This window comes from Scyliorhinus torazame, chromosome 17 (assembly GCF_047496885.1).
Source record: "Scyliorhinus torazame isolate Kashiwa2021f chromosome 17, sScyTor2.1, whole genome shotgun sequence".
Lineage (NCBI taxonomy): Eukaryota > Metazoa > Chordata > Chondrichthyes > Carcharhiniformes > Scyliorhinidae > Scyliorhinus > Scyliorhinus torazame.
In genome coordinates, this window is record NC_092723.1 from 157,220,040 (window position 1) to 157,237,127 (window position 17,088).

The 17,088-nt window shown below is 51.3% G+C and overlaps 1 protein-coding gene across 1 annotated transcript in view; it reads left to right on the top strand.

Annotated features, from left to right (window-relative positions):
* The window catches only part of coro7 (coronin 7), a 186,517-nt gene that overhangs the window by 158,744 nt on the left and 10,685 nt on the right, over positions 1-17,088 (top strand). Inside the window, exons 16-20 of the mRNA XM_072481388.1 lie at positions 5,422-5,597; positions 6,091-6,199; positions 15,075-15,161; positions 16,474-16,616; positions 16,919-17,023. Of these exons, the coding sequence (XP_072337489.1) occupies positions 5,422-5,597; positions 6,091-6,199; positions 15,075-15,161; positions 16,474-16,616; positions 16,919-17,023 (620 nt within the window). The remainder of the gene's footprint in view (positions 1-5,421; positions 5,598-6,090; positions 6,200-15,074; positions 15,162-16,473; positions 16,617-16,918; positions 17,024-17,088) is intronic.

Sequence of the window (17,088 nt, forward strand, 5' to 3'; positions counted from 1 at the left end):
GGCGGATTGGCCACGCTAAATTGCCCCTGAATTAGAAAAAAATAATTGGGTACTCCCAAATTTTTAAAGAAAAAAAAAACTTGCTGTGTGGGGTCAGGACTGGGTGCAGTATACTCACTGTGCGGGGTCAGGACTGACTGCGGTATACTCGCTGTGCTGGGTCAGGACTGAGTGCGGTATATGCACTGTGCGGGGTCAGGACTGAGTGCGGTATACTCACTGTGCGGGGTCAGGACTGAGTGCGGTAAACTCGCTGTGAAGGGGTCAGGTCTGAGTGCGGTATACTCTCTGTGCGGGGTCAGGACTGACTACGGTATACTCGCTGTGCTGGGTCAGGACTGAGTGCGGTATACTCGCTGTGAAGGGGTCAGGACTGAGTGCGGTATACTTTCTGTGCGGGGTCAGGACTGAGTGCGGAATACTCGCTGTTCGGGGTCAGGACAGAGTGCGGTATAGAACAAAGAAAAGTACAGCACAGGAACAGGTCCTTTAGCCCCCCAAGCCTGTGCCGAGAATGCTGCCCGTCTAAACTAAAATCTTCTACACTTCCTGGGTCCGTATCCCTCTATTCCTGTCCTATTCATGTCTTTGTCAAGATGCCCCTTAAATGTCACTATCGTCCCTGCTTCCACCACCTCCTCCGGCAGTGAGTTCCAGCACCCACTACCCCCTGTGTAAAATACATTTGCCTCGTACATCTCCTCTAAACCTTGCCCCTTCCACTTTAAACCTATGCCCCCTAGTAATTGACCCCTCTACCCTTGGAAAAAGCCTCTGACTATCCACTCGGTCTATGCCCCTCATAATTTTGTAGACCTCTATCAGGTCGCCCCTCAACCTCCGTCGTTCCAGTGAGAAAAAACCAAGTTTATTCAACTGCTCCTCATAGCTAATGCCCTCTATACCAGCCAACATTCTGGTAAATCTCTTCTGCACCCTCTCTAAAGCCTCCACATCCTTCTGGTAGTGTGGCAACCAGAATTGAACACTATACTCCAAGTGTGGCCTAACTAAGGTTCTATACAGCTGCAACATGACTTGCCAATTCTTATACTCAATGCCCCGGCCAATGAAGGCAAGCATGCCGTATGCCTTCTTGACTACCTTCTCCACCTGTGTTGCCCCTTTCAATGACCTGTGGACCTGTACTCCTAGATCTCTTTGACTTTCAATACTCTTGAGGGTTCTACCATTCACTGTATATTCCCTACCTGCATTAGCCCTTCCAAAATGCATTACCTCACATTTGTCCAGATTAAACTCCATCTGCCATCTCTCCGCCCAAGTCTCCAGACAATCTAAATCCTGCTGTATCCTCAGACAGTCCTCATCGCTATCCGCAATTCCACCAACCTTTGTGTCGTCTGCAAACTTACTAATCAGACCAGTTACATTTTCCTCCAAATCATTTATATATACTACAAAGAGCAAAGGTCCCAGCACTGATCCCTGTGGAACACCACTGGTCACAGCCCTCCAATTAGAAAAGATTCCCTCCATTGCTACCCTCTGCCTTCTATGGCCTAGCCAGTTCTGTATCCACCTTGCCAGTTCACCCCTGATCCCGTGTGACTTCACCTTTTGTACTAGTCTACCATGAGGGACCTTGTCAAAGGCCTTACTGAAGTCCATATAGACAATATCTACTGCCCTACCTGCATCAATCATCTTAGTGACCTCCTCGAAAATATACTCGCTGTGTGGGGTCAGGACTGAGTGCGGGAGACTCTGTGTGGGGTCAGGGGTGAGTGCGGTATACTCGCTGTGCGGGTTCAGGACTCTGCGATATGCTAGCTGTGCGGGGTCAGGACTGAGTGCGGTACACTCACTGCAGCGTCTGGACCATGTGCTGTATACTCGCTGTATGGGGTCAGGTCTGAGTGCGGTATGCTTGGTGTACGGGGTCAGGACTGAGTGCGGTATACTCTCTGTGCGGATTCAGGACGGTCGACTGAGGGCGGTTTACTCGCTGTGCGGGGTTAGGACTGAGTGTGGTATACACGCTGTGCGGGGTATGGACTGAGTGCGGTATACTCGCTGTGCGGGGTCAGGACTGAGTGCGGTATACGCGCTGTGCTAGGTCAGGACTGAGTGCGGTATACTCACTGTGCGGGGTCAGGACTGACTGCGGTATACTCGCTGTGCTGGGTCAGGACTGAGTGCGGTATACTCGCTGTGAAGGGGTCAGGTCTGAGTGCGGTATACTCTCTGTGCGGGGTCAGGACTGACTGCGGTATACTCGCTGTGCTGGGTCAGGACTGAGTGCGGTAGACTCGCTGTGAAGGGGTCAGGACTGAGTGTGGTATACTTTCTGTGCGGGGTCAGGACTGAGTGCGGAATACTCGCTGTGAAGGGGTCAGGACTGACTGCGGTATACTCGCTGTGCTGGGTCAGGACTGAGTGCGGTATACTCGCTGTGAAGGGGTCAGGACTGAGTGCGATATACTTTCTGTGCGGGGTCAGGACTGAGTGCGGAATACTCGCTGTTCGGGGTCAGGACTGAGTGCGGGAGACTCTGTGCGGGGTCAGGACTGAGTGCGGTATACTTTCTGTTCGGGGTCAGGACTGAGTGCGGAATACTCGCTGTTCGGGGTCAGGACTGAGTGCGGTATACTCGCTGTGCGGGTTCAGGACTCAGTGCGATATGCTAGCTGTGCGGGGTCAGGACTCAGTGTGGTACACTCACTGCAGCGTCTGGACCATGTGCTGTATACTCGCTGTATGGGGTCAGGTCTGAGTGCGGTATACTCGCTGTACGGGGTCAGGACTGAGTGCGGTATGCTTGGTGTACGGGGTCAGGACTGAGTGCGGTATACTCTCTGTGCGGATTCAGGACGGTCGACTGAGGGCGGTATACTCGCTGTGCGGGGTTAGGACTGAGTGTGGTATACACGCTGTGCGGGGTATGGACTGAGTGCGGTATACTCGCTGTGCGGGGTCAGGACTGAGTGCGGTATACTCGTTCTGCGGGGTCTGGACGGTCGACTGAGGGCGGTATACTCGCTGCGCGGGGTCAGGACTGAGTGCGATATACTCGTTCTGCGCGTTCAGGATGGTCGACTGAGGGCGGTATACTCGCTGTGCGGGGTCAGGACTGAGTGCGGCATGCTTGCTGCGCAGAGTCAGGACTGAGTGCGGTATGCTTGCTGTGCAGAGTCAGGACTGAGTGCGGTATACTCGTTCTGCGGGGTTAGGACGGTCGACTGATGGCGGTATACTCGCTGTGCGGGGTCAGGATTGAGTGCGGTACGCTTGCTGTGCAGGGTCATGACTGAGTGCGGTATACTCGCTGTGCGGGGTCAGGACTCAGTGCGGTATACTCGATGTGCTGGGTCAGGACTGAGAACGGAATACTCGCTGTGCGGGGTGAGGACTGAGTGCGGTATACTCGCTGTGCGGGTTCAGGAATGAGTGCGGTATACTCGCTGTTCTTGTCAGGACTGAGTGTGGTATACTCGCTGTGCAGGGTTAGGACTGAGTGTGGTATACTCGCTGTGCTGGGTCAGGACTGAGTATGGTATACTCGCTGTGCAGGGTCAGGACTGAGTGCGGTATACTCACTGTGCGGGTTAAGGACTGAGTGCGGTATGCTTGGTGTACGGAGTCAGGACTGAGTGCGGTATACTCTCTGTGCGGGGTTAGGACTGAGTGGTATACACGCTGTGCGGGGTATGGACTGAGTGCGGTATACTCGCTGTGCGGGGTCAGGACTGAGTACGGTATACTCGCTGTGCGGGGTCAGGACTGTGTACGGTATACTCGCTGTGGTGGGTCAGGACTGCGTACGGTATACTCGCTGTGCTGGGTCAGGACTGAGTATGGTATACTCGCTGTGCAGGGTCAGGACTGAGTGCGGTATACTCGCTGTGCAGGGTCAGGACTGAGTGTAGTATGCTTGCTGTGCGGGGTCAGGACTGAGTACGGTATACTCGCTGTGCAGGGTCAGGACTGAATGCAATCAACTTACTGTGCGGGGAAGGGTGGCATGTGGCGCAGTTGATAGCATTGGGACTGCGGCGCTGAGGACCCAGGTTCGAATCCCGGCCCTGGGTCACTGTCCGTGTGGAGTTTGCACATTCACCCAAGTCTGTGTGGGTTTCACCCCCACAACCCAAAGATGTGCAGGTTAGGCGGATTGGCCACGCTAAATTGCCCCTGAATTGGAAAAAAAATAATTGGGTACGCCAAATTTTTAAAGAAAAAAAAAAACTTGCTGTGCGGGGTCAGGACTGGGTGCGGTATTCTCACTGTGCGGGGTCAGGACTGAGTGCAGTATAATCCCTGTGCGGGGTCAGGTCTGAGTGCGGTATACTCGCTGTGCAGGGTCAGGTCTGAGTGCGGTATACTCGCTGTGCGGGGTCAGGACTGAGTGCCGTATACTCGCTGTGCGGGGTCAGGGCTGAGTGCGGTATACTCGCTGTGCGGGGTCAGGGCTGAGTGCGGTATACTCGCTGTGCGGGGTCAGGACTGAGTGCAGTATAATCCTTGTGCGTGGTCAGGTCTGAGTGCGGTATACTCGCTGTGCGGGGGCAGGGCTGAGTGCGGTATACTCGCTGTGCGGGGTCAGGACTGTGTGCGGTATATTCACTGTGCGGGGTCAGGACTGAGTGCAGTATACTCACTGTGCGGGGTCAGTACTGAGTGCGGTATACTCGCTGTGCGGGGTCAGGACTGAGTGCAGTATACTCACTGTGCGGGGTCAGGACTGAGTGCGGTATAATCCCTGTGTGGGGTCAGGTCTGAGTGCGGTATACTCGCTGTGCGGGGTCAGGGCTGAGTGCGGTACACTCGCTGTGCGGGGTCAGGACTGAGTGCGGTATACTCACTGTGCGGGGTCAGGACTGAGTGCGGTATACTCACTGTGCGGGCTCAGGTCTGAGTGCGGTATATTCACTGTGCGGGGTCAGGACTGAGTGCGGTACACTCGCTGTGCGGGGTCAGGACTGAGTGCGGTATACTCACTGTGCGGGGTCAGGACTGAGTGCGGTATATTCGCTGTGCGGGGTCAGGACTGAGTGCGGTATACTCACTGTGCGGGCTCAGGTCTGAGTGCGGTATACTCACTGTGCGGGCTCAGGTCTGAGTGCGGTATATTCACTGTGCGGGGTCAGGACTGAGTGCGGTACACTCGCTGTGCGGGGTCAGGACTGAGTGCGGTATACTCACTGTGCGGGGTCAGGACTGAGTGCGGTATACTCACTGTGCGGGCTCAGGTCTGAGTGCGGTATATTCACTGTGCGGGGTCAGGACTGAGTGCGGTACACTCGCTGTGCGGGGTCAGGACTGAGTGCGGTATACTCACTGTGCGGGGTCAGGACTGAGTGCGGTATACTCACTGTGCGGGGTCAGGACTGAGTGCATGGTTTTTCCATGTTGTGATGGCCACATTTTTAAAATCTACTTCTGAATTTCATTCCTCAGGCAACAATTCAAAGTTCAGACACGTGCAGGGCACATTGTCTCATCGGGAGACACACATCACCAATCTGAAAGGGTTAAACCTGACCACGCCCGGCGAGTCTGATGGATTCTGCGTGAATCGTGAGCGAGTTGCAGTTCCGTTGTCGGTGTCAGGAGGGCAGATCGCTGTGCTGGAGGTAAATACTTGGCAGTGGATTCTGTCACTCGCCTGCAAAGCCGACATTATAGCTCTATGAAGTGGAAGTTGCTTTCCGGGGAAGCTTTGGTCAGGATTGAGGCTCAGAGAACAGGACACCACAGGGCGTTTCAGACTGTAAAGAGCTTTACTCTGTGACTAATCTGCAACGCCTGCCTTGGGGACCATGTAGGGAGGGCTTTACCTAACCTGTGCAGAACCTTTCTTGGGATGTTTGATTGGACAATGTAAAGGAATCTTCACTCTGTGTTTAACCCCATGCAGTACCTGTCCTGGGCATGTTAGATGGGGACAGTGTAAAGGAAGCTTTACTCTGTATCTACCAGCCGAAAGGGTCCTGGCTATTAAGGGTGTCTCATCTGACCCACTCACCCAGCCCAGGCCTTTCCAAGTATCTCAAGAGTTCTGAAATCAGTTGATTGTATGTTCAGTCATTACAAATGTTTCTCTTCAGTTCTCTTTGTTTTCTGCAGCTCTCGAAACCTGGACGGCTGCCAGACAGCTCCCTGCCCACCATCCAGAACAGCGTGGCTGTCGCTGACCTTAGCTGGGATCCCTTCGATTGCCATCGCCTTGCTGTCGGTACTAATGCATTCTTCAGGTTCTGACCTCCCAGCACGGAGGCAATTGCTGAAATCTGGGAGGGAATCCTTTTATCTGTTACTCGCAGCAATATTGTAAATGATCAAATAGCTAATTTTCTTCCTCTTAGTGGATCTCAAGATGTGTTCAAATCTGCAGTCCTCATTGCTCATCCGAGGATTACATGGACTCAGGGACACTGTTTCCTACTCGTGCTTTATGCCACCAACCCTCTAATGTCACTCTCTCCTCACTTTCCAGACTCAATTTCTCAACTGACTCCGTTATGTCTATTACTCCTCTTGAACCAGACTGTTAACCCGGTAACCGGCCAAAGGTATTTCCTGCCCTTTTCAGCCCGAGGAGAAAGAAATTGCAGGGATGTGGGGAAAGAATGGGCCTAACTTGATTGCTCTTTGAAAGGGTCAGTGTAAATGTGATGGGCTGGATCCTATGAGAGCTGAGTTTGTGCTCCTGTGTGGTGACAAGGCTGCCAGAGCTCTTGCTGAGCTCAATTCTCAATACCTTCCATTTACCAGCCCTGCACATAGATTCCCCCATCACCAGCAGTTACCCCTGTGAGTAGCCTGGTGAATTAGCTGATCCATGAAGATAATAACTCAAACTGTAATCACTGTTTCCAATGGAGGGACAGTTGGTCACCAGGATTCCATTCAAGGAAGTCAATTGATGAAGGAGAGAACCAGAGCCAATCTTTACTCAGAGTAACATTTATTTACAGAGAGAAATATACAAGTATACACTTTCTTTTATTTAATATAAATTAAGGGGCAATTTAGCATGGCCAATCCACCTAGCCTGCACATCTTTGGGTTCTGGGGGCGAAACCCACGCAAACACGGGGAGAATGTGCAAACTCCACACGGACAGTGACCCAGAGCCGGGATCGTACCTGGGACCTCGGCGCCGTAAGGCAGCTGTGCTAACCACTGCGCCACCGTGCTGCCCTCGAGTATACACTTTCTAACGGCAACTGCAGCTCAGTTTCAATTGAGGTATCTTTCTATCTGCTCAAGGGAACCCCAATTAATTTTTAAAAAAAAATGTTTTATTGACATTTTTTTCCCAAACGACAATTTTTCCCCTCTTACAAAGCAAACGCAACAATAACAATACAGAAATTTTTAACAATACACAAGTAACAAAACCCCTTTATCTTTGACCTAAACTAAACTAAACACCCCCCCCCCCCTTCCCCCTGGGTTGCTGCTGCTGGTCATCTGTCTTCCCTCTAACGTTCCCCTAGGTAGTCGAGAAATGGCTGCCACCGCCTGGTGAACCCTTGAGCCGATCCTCTCAGGGCAAACTTTATCTGCTCCAGTTTAATGAACCCCGCCATATCATTTACCCAGGCCTCCAGTCCGGGGGGTTTTGCCTCCTTCCACATGAGTAGGATCCTGCGCCAGGCTACTAGGGGCGCAAAGGCCACAACGTCGGCCTCTTTCGCCTCCTGCACTCCCGGCTCTTCCGCAACTCCAAATAGAGCTAACCCCCAGCCTGGTTTGACCCGGGCCATCACCACCCGCGAAATCACTCCCGTCACTCCCTTCCAATACCCTTCCAGTGCCGGGCACGCCCAAAACATATGTGCGTGGTTTGCCGGGCTCCCGCCACACCTCCCACATTTGTCCTCCACTCCAAAGAACCTGCTCAATCTTGCTCCCGTTATGTGTGCTCTATGTAGCACCTTAAATTGAATCAGGCTAAGCCTGGCGCATGAGGAAGAGGAATTTACCCTGCTTAGGGCATCAGCCCACATACCCTCCTCTATCTCCTCCCCTAGTTCTTCTTCCCACTTACCTTTTAGTTCGCCCACCGACTCCTCCCCCTCTTCCCTCATCTCTCGGTAAATCTCTGACACCTTGCCCTCTCCGACCCACACCCCTGAAAGCACCCTGTCCTGTATCCCCTGTGTCGGGAGCAACGGAAATTCCCTCACCTGTTGTCTAGTAAATGCCCTCACCTGCATATATCTCAAGAAATTTCCCCGGGGCAACTTATACTTTTCCTCCAATGCTCCCAAGCTCGCAAAAGTCCCATCTATAAATAAATCTCCCACCCTCCTAATTCCCAACTGGTACCAGCTCTGAAATCCTCCATCCATTCTTCCTGGGGCGAACCTATCGTTGTTCCTGATTGGGGACCCCACCAGGGCTCCCCGCACCCCTCTCTGTCGCCTCCACTGTCCCCAGATATTCAATGTTGCCGCCACCACCGGGTTCGTGGTAAACTTTTTAGGTGAGATCGGTAGCGGCGCCGTCACCAGCGCCTCTAAACTCGTCCCTTTACAGGACTTTCTCTCCAGTCTTTTCCACGCCGCTCCCTCACCCTCCATCATCCATTTACGTATCATTGCCACATTGGCGGCCCAATAGTAATCGCCCAAGTTCGGTAGTGCCAATCCTCCTCTGTCCCTACTACGCTGAAGGAACCCCCTCCTTACTCTCGGAACTTTCCCTGCCCACACGAAGCTCGTGATGCTCCTGTCTATTTTATTAAAAAAGGTCTTGGTGATTAGTATAGGGAGACATTGAAATACAAATAAGAACCTCGGGAGGACCATCATCTTAATTGCTTGCACCCTGCCCGCCAGCGATAGAGGCTGCATGTCCCACCTCTTGAAGTCCTCCTCCATTTGTTCTACCAGCCGTGTCAGATTAAGTCTGTGCAAGGTTCCCCAGCTCCTAGCGATCTGAATCCCCAGGTATCGGATGTTTCTTTCCACTTTCCTTAGAGGCAAGCCTTCTATCTCTCTACTCTGGTCCCCTGGATGTATCACAAATAATTCACTCTTCCCCATGTTTAGCCTATACCCCGAGAAATCCCCGAACCCCCTCAAAATTCGCATAACCTCTATCATCCCCCCCGCTGGGTCCGACACGTATAACAATAGGTCATCCGCATATAACGAGACTCGGTGTTCTTCTCCCCCTCTAATCACCCCTCTCCATTTCCTGGAGTCTCAACGCCATGGCCAGAGGTTCAATTGCCAACGCGAACAATGGAGACAGCGGGCATCCCTGTCTTGTTCCCCAATATAGTCGGAAATACTCCAATCTATGTCGACCTGTAACTACGCTTGCCGTTAGAGCCCCATAAAGAAGTCTAACCCAGCTAATAAACCCGTTCCCAAACCCAAACCTCCTTAACACTTCCCATAAATAATCCCACTCCACCCTATCAAATGCCTTCTCTGCGTCCATTGCCGCCACTATCTCTGCCTCCCCCTCCACTGGGGGCATCATTATCACCCCTAATAGTCGTCGCACGTTAACATTCAGTTGTCTCCCTTTTACGAACCCTGTCTGGTCTTCGTGCACCACCCCCGGGACACAGTCCTCTATCCTCGATGCCAGTACCTTTGCCAACAATTTGGCGTCCACGTTCAATAATGAAATGGGTCTATAGGACCCGCACTGCAACGGATCTTTATCCCTCTTCAAAATTAACGATATCGTCGCCTCCGACATCGTCGGGGGTAGAGTCCCCCCTTTCCTGGCCTCATTGAACGTCCTCACCATCAACGGGGCCAACAAGTCCACATATTTTCTGTAATACTCCACCGGGAACCCGTCTGGTCCTGGGGCCTTCCCTGCTTGCATGCTTCCCAGTCCCTTAATAACCTCGTCCACCCCAATCGGTGCCCCCAGGCCTACCACCCCCCCGCTCCTCCACTTTCGGGAACCTCAATTGGTCCAGGAACTGCCGCATCCCCTCCTCTCCCTCTGGGGGTTGAGACCTATACAGTTCCTCATAGAAGGTCTTGAACACCTCATTTATCTTTCCTGCCCTTCGCACCGTGTCTCCCATTTCGTCTCTAATTCCTCCTATCTCCCTCGCTGCTGCCCTCTTTCGCAATTGATGAGCCAACAGGCGACTAGCCTTTTCCCCATATTCATACCTCCTCCCCTGTGCCTTCCTCCACAGTACCTCCGCCTTTCTGGTGGTCAGAAGGTCAAATTCCGTCTGGAGTCGTCTCCTCTCCCTGTACAATTCCTCCTCCGGGGTCTCTGCAAATTCCCTATCCACCCTTAAAATCTCCACCAGTAATCTTTCCCTTTCCTTGGCCTCTGTTTTCCTTTTGTGGGCCCCAATGGAGATCAGCTCTCCTCTGACCACCGCTTTTAGTGCTTCCCATACCACTCCCACAGGGACCTCGCCGTCGTCATTGACCTCCAGGTATCTCTCAATACACCCCCGCACTCTTGCACACACTCCCTCATCCGCCATCAGTCCCACATCTAATCGCCAGAGTGTTCTCTGCTCTCTTTCCTCTCCTAATTCCAGGTCCACCCAATGTGGGGCATGATCCGAAACCGCTATCTGGGGATTGAGGGTGATTTAGAGATGTGGATCAGAAATTGGCTAGCTGAAAGAAGACAGAGGGTGGTGGTTGATGGGAAATGTTCAGAATGGACTACAGTCACAAGTGGAGTACCACAAGGATCTGTTCTGGGGCCGTTGCTGTTTGTCATTTTTATCAATGACCTAGAGGAAGGCGCAGAAGGGTGGGTGAGTAAATTTGCAGACGATACTAAAGTCGGTGGTGTTGTCGATAGGGTGGAAGGATGTAGCAGGTTACAGAGGGATATAGATAAGCTGCAGAGCTGGGCTGAGAGGTGGCAAATGGAGTTTAATGTAGAGAAGTGTGAGGTGATTCACTTTGGAAGGAATAACAGGAATGCGGAATATTTGGCTAATGGTAAAGTTCTTGAAAGTGTGGATGAGCAGAGGGATCTAGGTATCCATGTACATAGATCCCTGAAAGTTGCCACCCAGGTTGATAGGGTTGTGAAGCAGGCCTATGGAGTGTGGGCCTTTATTGGTAGAGGGATTGAGTTCCGGAGTCGGGAGGTCATGTTGCAGCTGTACAGAACTCTGGTACGGCCGCATTTGGAGTATTGCGTACAGTTCTGGTCACCGCATTATAGGAAGGACGTGGAGGCTTTGGAGCGGGTGCAGAGGAGATTTACCAGGATGTTGCCTGGTATGGAGGGAAAATCTTATGAGGAAAGGCTGATGGACTTGAGGTTGTTTTCGTTGGAGAGAAGAAGGTTAAGAGGAGACTTAATAGAGGCATACAAAATGATCAGGGGGTTGGATAGGGTGGACAGTGAGAGCCTTCTCCCGCGGATGGATATGGCTGGCACGAGGGGACATAACTTTAAACTGAGGGGTAATAGATATAGGACAGAGGTCAGAGCTAGGTTCTTTACGCAAAGAGTAATGAGGCCGTGGAATGCCCTACCTGCTACAGTAGTGAACTCGCCAACATTGAGGGCATTTAAAAGTTTATTGGATAAACATATGGATGATAATGGCATAGTGTAGGTTAGATGGCTTTTGTTTCGGTGCAACATCGTGGGCCGAAGGGCCTGTACTGCGCTGTATTGTTCTATGTTCTATGTTCCACCCAAGAGATCAACGACCTTCCCAAAACAAAAAAATCTATCTGGGAGTACACTTTATGGACATGGGAGAAGAAGGAAAACTCCCTAGCCCTAGGTCTAAGAAATCGCCATGGATCCACTCCCCCAATTTGGTCCATAAACCCCTTAAGCACCTTGGCCGCTGCCGGCCTTCTTCCGGTCTTTGAGCTGGATCTATCTAGCCCCGGGTCCAGCACAGTATTAAAGTCCCCTCCTAAAATCAAGTTTCCTACCTCCAGGTCCGGTATACGCCCCAGCATCCGTCTCATAAATCCCGTATCGTCCCAGTTCGGGGCATATACATTAACCAACACGACCTCCATTCCCTCCAGCCTGCCACTCACCATTACATATCTACCTCCGCTATCTGCTACGGTGTTCTTTGCTTCAAATGCTACCCGTTTCCCCACCAAAATGGCCACCCCTCTATTCTTTGCGTCCAGTCCTGAGTGGAACTCCTGTCCTACCCATCCTTTCCTTAGCCTAACTTGGTCCTAAGTCTGCCCTTAGTCCTTTCAAATGCGCGAGCACTCGGGCCCTTTTTATCGGTCCGTTCAGGCCTCTCACGTTCCACGTGATCAGCCTCACTAGGGGGCTACCTGCCCCCCTCCCGTGTCGACTAGCCATTACCTTCTCTAGGCCAGACCCATATCCCGCCTCTGCGCTCCCGCTCGCTCCCCCAGCGTCGCACACCATCCCCGCCCACCCACTCTTTAGCCATTTCCTTTTGGATTTCCGCAGCAGCAACCCAGTTGCCCCCCCCCCCCTCCCCCTCCCCCTCCCTCCCCCCTAGATCTCTTTCTAGCATGATTGCTCCCCCCATATTACTTCCATAAGTCAGCTGACTTCAACTGACCCCGGCTACTCCTGCTCACTCCTCGACCCCCCCCGTGTGGGGAACTCCCATCCGCCTTGCGCCTGTCTTCCCGCCTTATTCTTTCTGGCGCGGGAACATCCCTTTACCTGACCCGCCTCTTATGGCGCAGCTCCCTTTCCCCTCCCCCTTCCCCATTCTCCAACTATGTCCCGTCTTTCCCCCCTCACCGGCGCCCACATTTCCCCAATGTCTCCCCCCTTCCCAATTTACTTCTCAATTAACTTCAACCATAACATTAACAATAACATTTCCTGCAGCATCAGTCCCTCAGTTCCGATCCAATTTCTCTTCTTTGATGAAGGTCCATGCTTCCTCCGCCGTCTCGAAATAATGGTGTCTCTCCTGATACGTGACCCATAGTCTTGCCGGCTGCAGCATCCCGAACTTCACCTTCCTTTTATGCAACACCTCTTTGGCTCGGTTGAAGCTCGCCCTCCTTCTCGCCACCTCCGCACTCCAATCCTGGTATACCCGTACCACTGCATTCTCCCATCTGCTACTCCGCACCTTTTTAGCCCATCTCAGGACCTCTTCTCTATCCTTAAGGCGGTAAAATCGCACGATTAGCGCCCTGGGTGGTTCTCCCACTTTTGGTCTTCTCGCCGGAATCCGATTTGCCCACTCCACCTCCAAGGGGCCCGTAGGGGCCTCAGCACCCATCAGTGAGCTCAGCATCGTACTTGCGTACGCTCCACAGTCCACTCCTTCCACACCCTCAGGGAGACCCAGTATCCGAAGGTTCTTCCTTCGCGCTCCATTTTCTAGGGCTTCGATCCTTTCAGTACACTTTTTATGAAGTGCCTCGTGCGTCTGTGCCTCGTGCGTCTGTGTCTTAACCGCCAGGCCCAGGATCTCGTCCTCAATATCTGTCACCTTCTGCTCCACCACGCGGAGCTCTGTCTCCTGGGTCTTTAATGTCTCCTTGAGCCCCTCAATTGCCTGTAGCAACGGGGTCAGCACCTCCCTCTTCAGCAGCTCCACGCACCGTCTCACAATTTCATCCTGCTCAGGCCCCCATGTCGCCTGCGCTTTCTCCGCCGCCATCTTGTACTTCTCTCTTTCTGACCCTTTGGTCGACGATTCCTCGCGCTGCAGCCGCCGGTTTTTTCCTCCTTCGTTTGGGGGGGGACTCCCTTCTCACACACCCCACACCGGGTTGCGTCGTCGAAAAATTCCCCGTTGGGGCTCTTAAAAGAGCCCGAAGGTCCGTCGGAGCTGGAGCCGCCGAAGCGTGCGGCTAGCTAGGCATCACCGCAACCGGAAGTCCCTTCAGTGGCCTTGATGAGATCTTTTCACAGTTGTTCCCTCTGCTGCTAGAATTCACCTTTGATACAGGCCCTCAGGTCAGCTTGCAGCTTTAAGCTTGCCCTTCCCCCGCCTGCATGCTGGAAGAGGCTTTTGTCTAAGCCTGCAGCCAAAGCCAAATCTTTTACTGTTTCTGCCGGGTCTGGTAGCCAAAAGACATAACATTCCTGGGGGACACTGTCAGGAGAATGCTGCAGTCCTCTTGCCACACCGGGAAATGTCAAACAAATGCCGTGGGGGCCCTGTAAAAGAGCCCAAAAGTCCGTTCCAAGCAGGAGCTGCTGAATATACGACCTAGCTCTGCATAGCCGCACCCGGAAGTCGGGAACCCCAATTAATGTCCGCCATCTGCATCTCATAGAATCCCAACAGTGCAGAAGGAAGTCATTTGGCCCATCAAGCCTGCACCGACTCTGTGAAAGAGCACCCTACCCAGACCCACGCTCCATCTCCATAACCCCACCTAACCTTTTGAATACTAAGGGGCCATTTAGAATGGCTAATCCACCTAACCACATCTTTTGGACTGTGGGAGGAAACCGGAGCACCCAGAGGAAACCCATGCAGACACGGGGAGAATGTGCAAACTCCATACGCATAATCATCCAAGGCTGGAATGGAACCCGGGTCCCTGGCATTGTGAGGCAGCACTGCTAACCACTGTGCCACCGTCAACACAAGCCTTTTTGAGTACCCAATAATTGTTTTCCAAATAAGGGTCAATTTAGCGTGGCCAATCCGCATACCCTGCACATCTTTGGGTTGTAGGGGTGAGACCCACACAGACAAGGGGAGAATGTGTAAACTTCACACAGACAATGACCTGGGACCGGGAGCAAACCCAGGTCTTCGGCGTCATGAGGCAGCAGTGCCAACTACTGGGCCACCCCCTAAATACAAGCATAAACACAATCGATACACAGTTGACCCGAAAACATTGATTGAAGGTAAGTAACAAAAGAAGCAACCAGGTGATGAGAAAATATTTTATTCTGCAGTGAATTGTTTATGGTCTGAAATTCACTGCCTGAACAGTTGATGGAAGCGTGAATAACAACTTTGAACTCCTAATTGGACAAATACTTGAAAACTAATCGTTTGTAGGGTTATGGGGTCTAAATGGACTGATGTTTCGAAGAGGTGACACAGGGACAATGGGCCAAATAGCTTCTTGTGCTGTATGATGCTGGATTGCTTCTGAACACGAGCGACATCCTGAATACGTTTGACTGTTTGGTTTCAGCTGGCGAGGATGCAAAGATCCGAATCTGGAGAATTCCAACCGGGGGACTCACGCAAGTCCTCTCCGACCCAGAGAGAGCCCTTTCCGGTGAGATAGTGCTGAAAATCAGGAAGTTGGTTTACTCAAAGATATTGTGGAAAACAGTTTTTAAAATTATTTCAGAACCATCTTTAGCGAAAGGGAGGCAATAAAGTTGCCTGGCGAAGGAAGAGCCAGACAACACTGATGATTTCCATTTGCTTGGCTGATGATTGGGAGAATGACAATTGACTAGGTTAAAATTGTTTTTTTTGTGCACAGGGCACATTGTTGAATACTGTTACAGATGCAATGGAATAGACAGTGAAAGAATGCAGCAAGCTCCATTTTGTAATTCATCTCCCGACTCCCCAAAGCCTGTCCATCTTTAACAAGGCGTAAGTCAGGGGTATGATGGAATACTCCACGTGCCTGACTGAGTGTAGCTCCAACACTCTCCACTTGCCTGACTGAGTGTGGCTCCAGCCACACTCAAGAAGCTTGACACCATCCATGAGAAAACAGCCCACTTGATTAGCACCCAATCCATCACCTTAAACATTCACTCCACCACTGATGCAGAGTGCTAGCAGTGCACTTCAGCAACAAAGGCTCCTTCAACATCATCTCAAATCTCTACCACCTGGAAGGACAAAGGTAGCACATGGATGGGAGCACCACCATCTGCAAATTCCTGTCCAAGCCACATACCTAAAACTTGAAACTATATCCTATGTTCCTTCAAAATAGCGAGGTCAAAGTCCTTGAATTCCCTTTCTACACCACGTGGACTGCAGCGGTTCAAATAGGTGACTTTCTCAAAGACAGTTATGATAAATGACAAACCCTGACTTAGCTAGCAATGCCCACATCCCATGAAAGAGTAAAACAAAGCTCCAATGCTCAAGTATTCATCAATGGAGCAGTGACTCATTATGTGGAGCGAATGGGTTTGGCAGGACCATGTTAACTGGGTGTCGTCCTTGAGGGAAGGATGCTAAGATTGCCTTGTATCTAGCATTTGGGCACTGTGTTTAATCATGGATGATAATGGGATATCCTTGGTGCTACCTCATCATCCTCTTGTTACTGTTGCTCCTAGGGACACAATCTAAAATTAAAATGAAACCATGCAAAATGGCGTTGCCCGAAGTGTTATAAAGTTGCAGCATCAGTTATCAAGCAAATAGTCAGACAGCAAATAACTCTGCTTCAGGGAGAAGGATGGGATAAGATGATGAGCATGATCTCATGGAAAGTAACAGGCTTGAAAAGGAATTAGCACTTCTTATATCGTTACACATTTTGATTACTGGGGTATTTTGGAATCTCAATGCCAGGTCAGTGTGCGGATTAAGTTTCTGTTCCTATTCTCTGCCAGGTCACACAGAGAAAATCTATTCCATCAGATTCCATCCACTGGCATCTGATATCTTAGCTTCATCCTCCTATGACATGACTGTGAGGATCTGGAACCTCAGCTCGGGGAAAGAGGAGTTCATACTGAGGGGACATACCGACCAGGTAAAATCTTAGGCAGCCAGCACAGCTTCATTTACTTTAGATTTGTGACGGTGAGAGTGATTTTTGGATTGACCTGCTCTGTGGTTGGTCAAAATATTTTCTTGCAGTGCTGCATCACAAAGACTCATTGCAGCCACTGTGCAATTCTCTGAAATTTTGTCCTGGGTTATTTATTTTCTCTCTCTCTCTTTCACTCATGCTCTTTTTATTTCTCTCGTTCTCTTGAGTACTCTTTTTATCTGCTGTGCCCTTGCTCTTTCTCTCATACTCTCTTTTATTACGTTCATTTACTCTTTTTCCAGATCTTCAGCCTGTCCTGGAGGCCTGATGGTCAGCAACTGGCAACGGTCAGCAAAGATGGCAAAATTCGAGTGTATGATCCTCGGCATTCAGTCAACCCTCTGCAGGTAATGACTGCTTTCTCAGGATGCGCCCAGCAACATGCAAACTCACGTTGTCTGTGTTTTGGTTT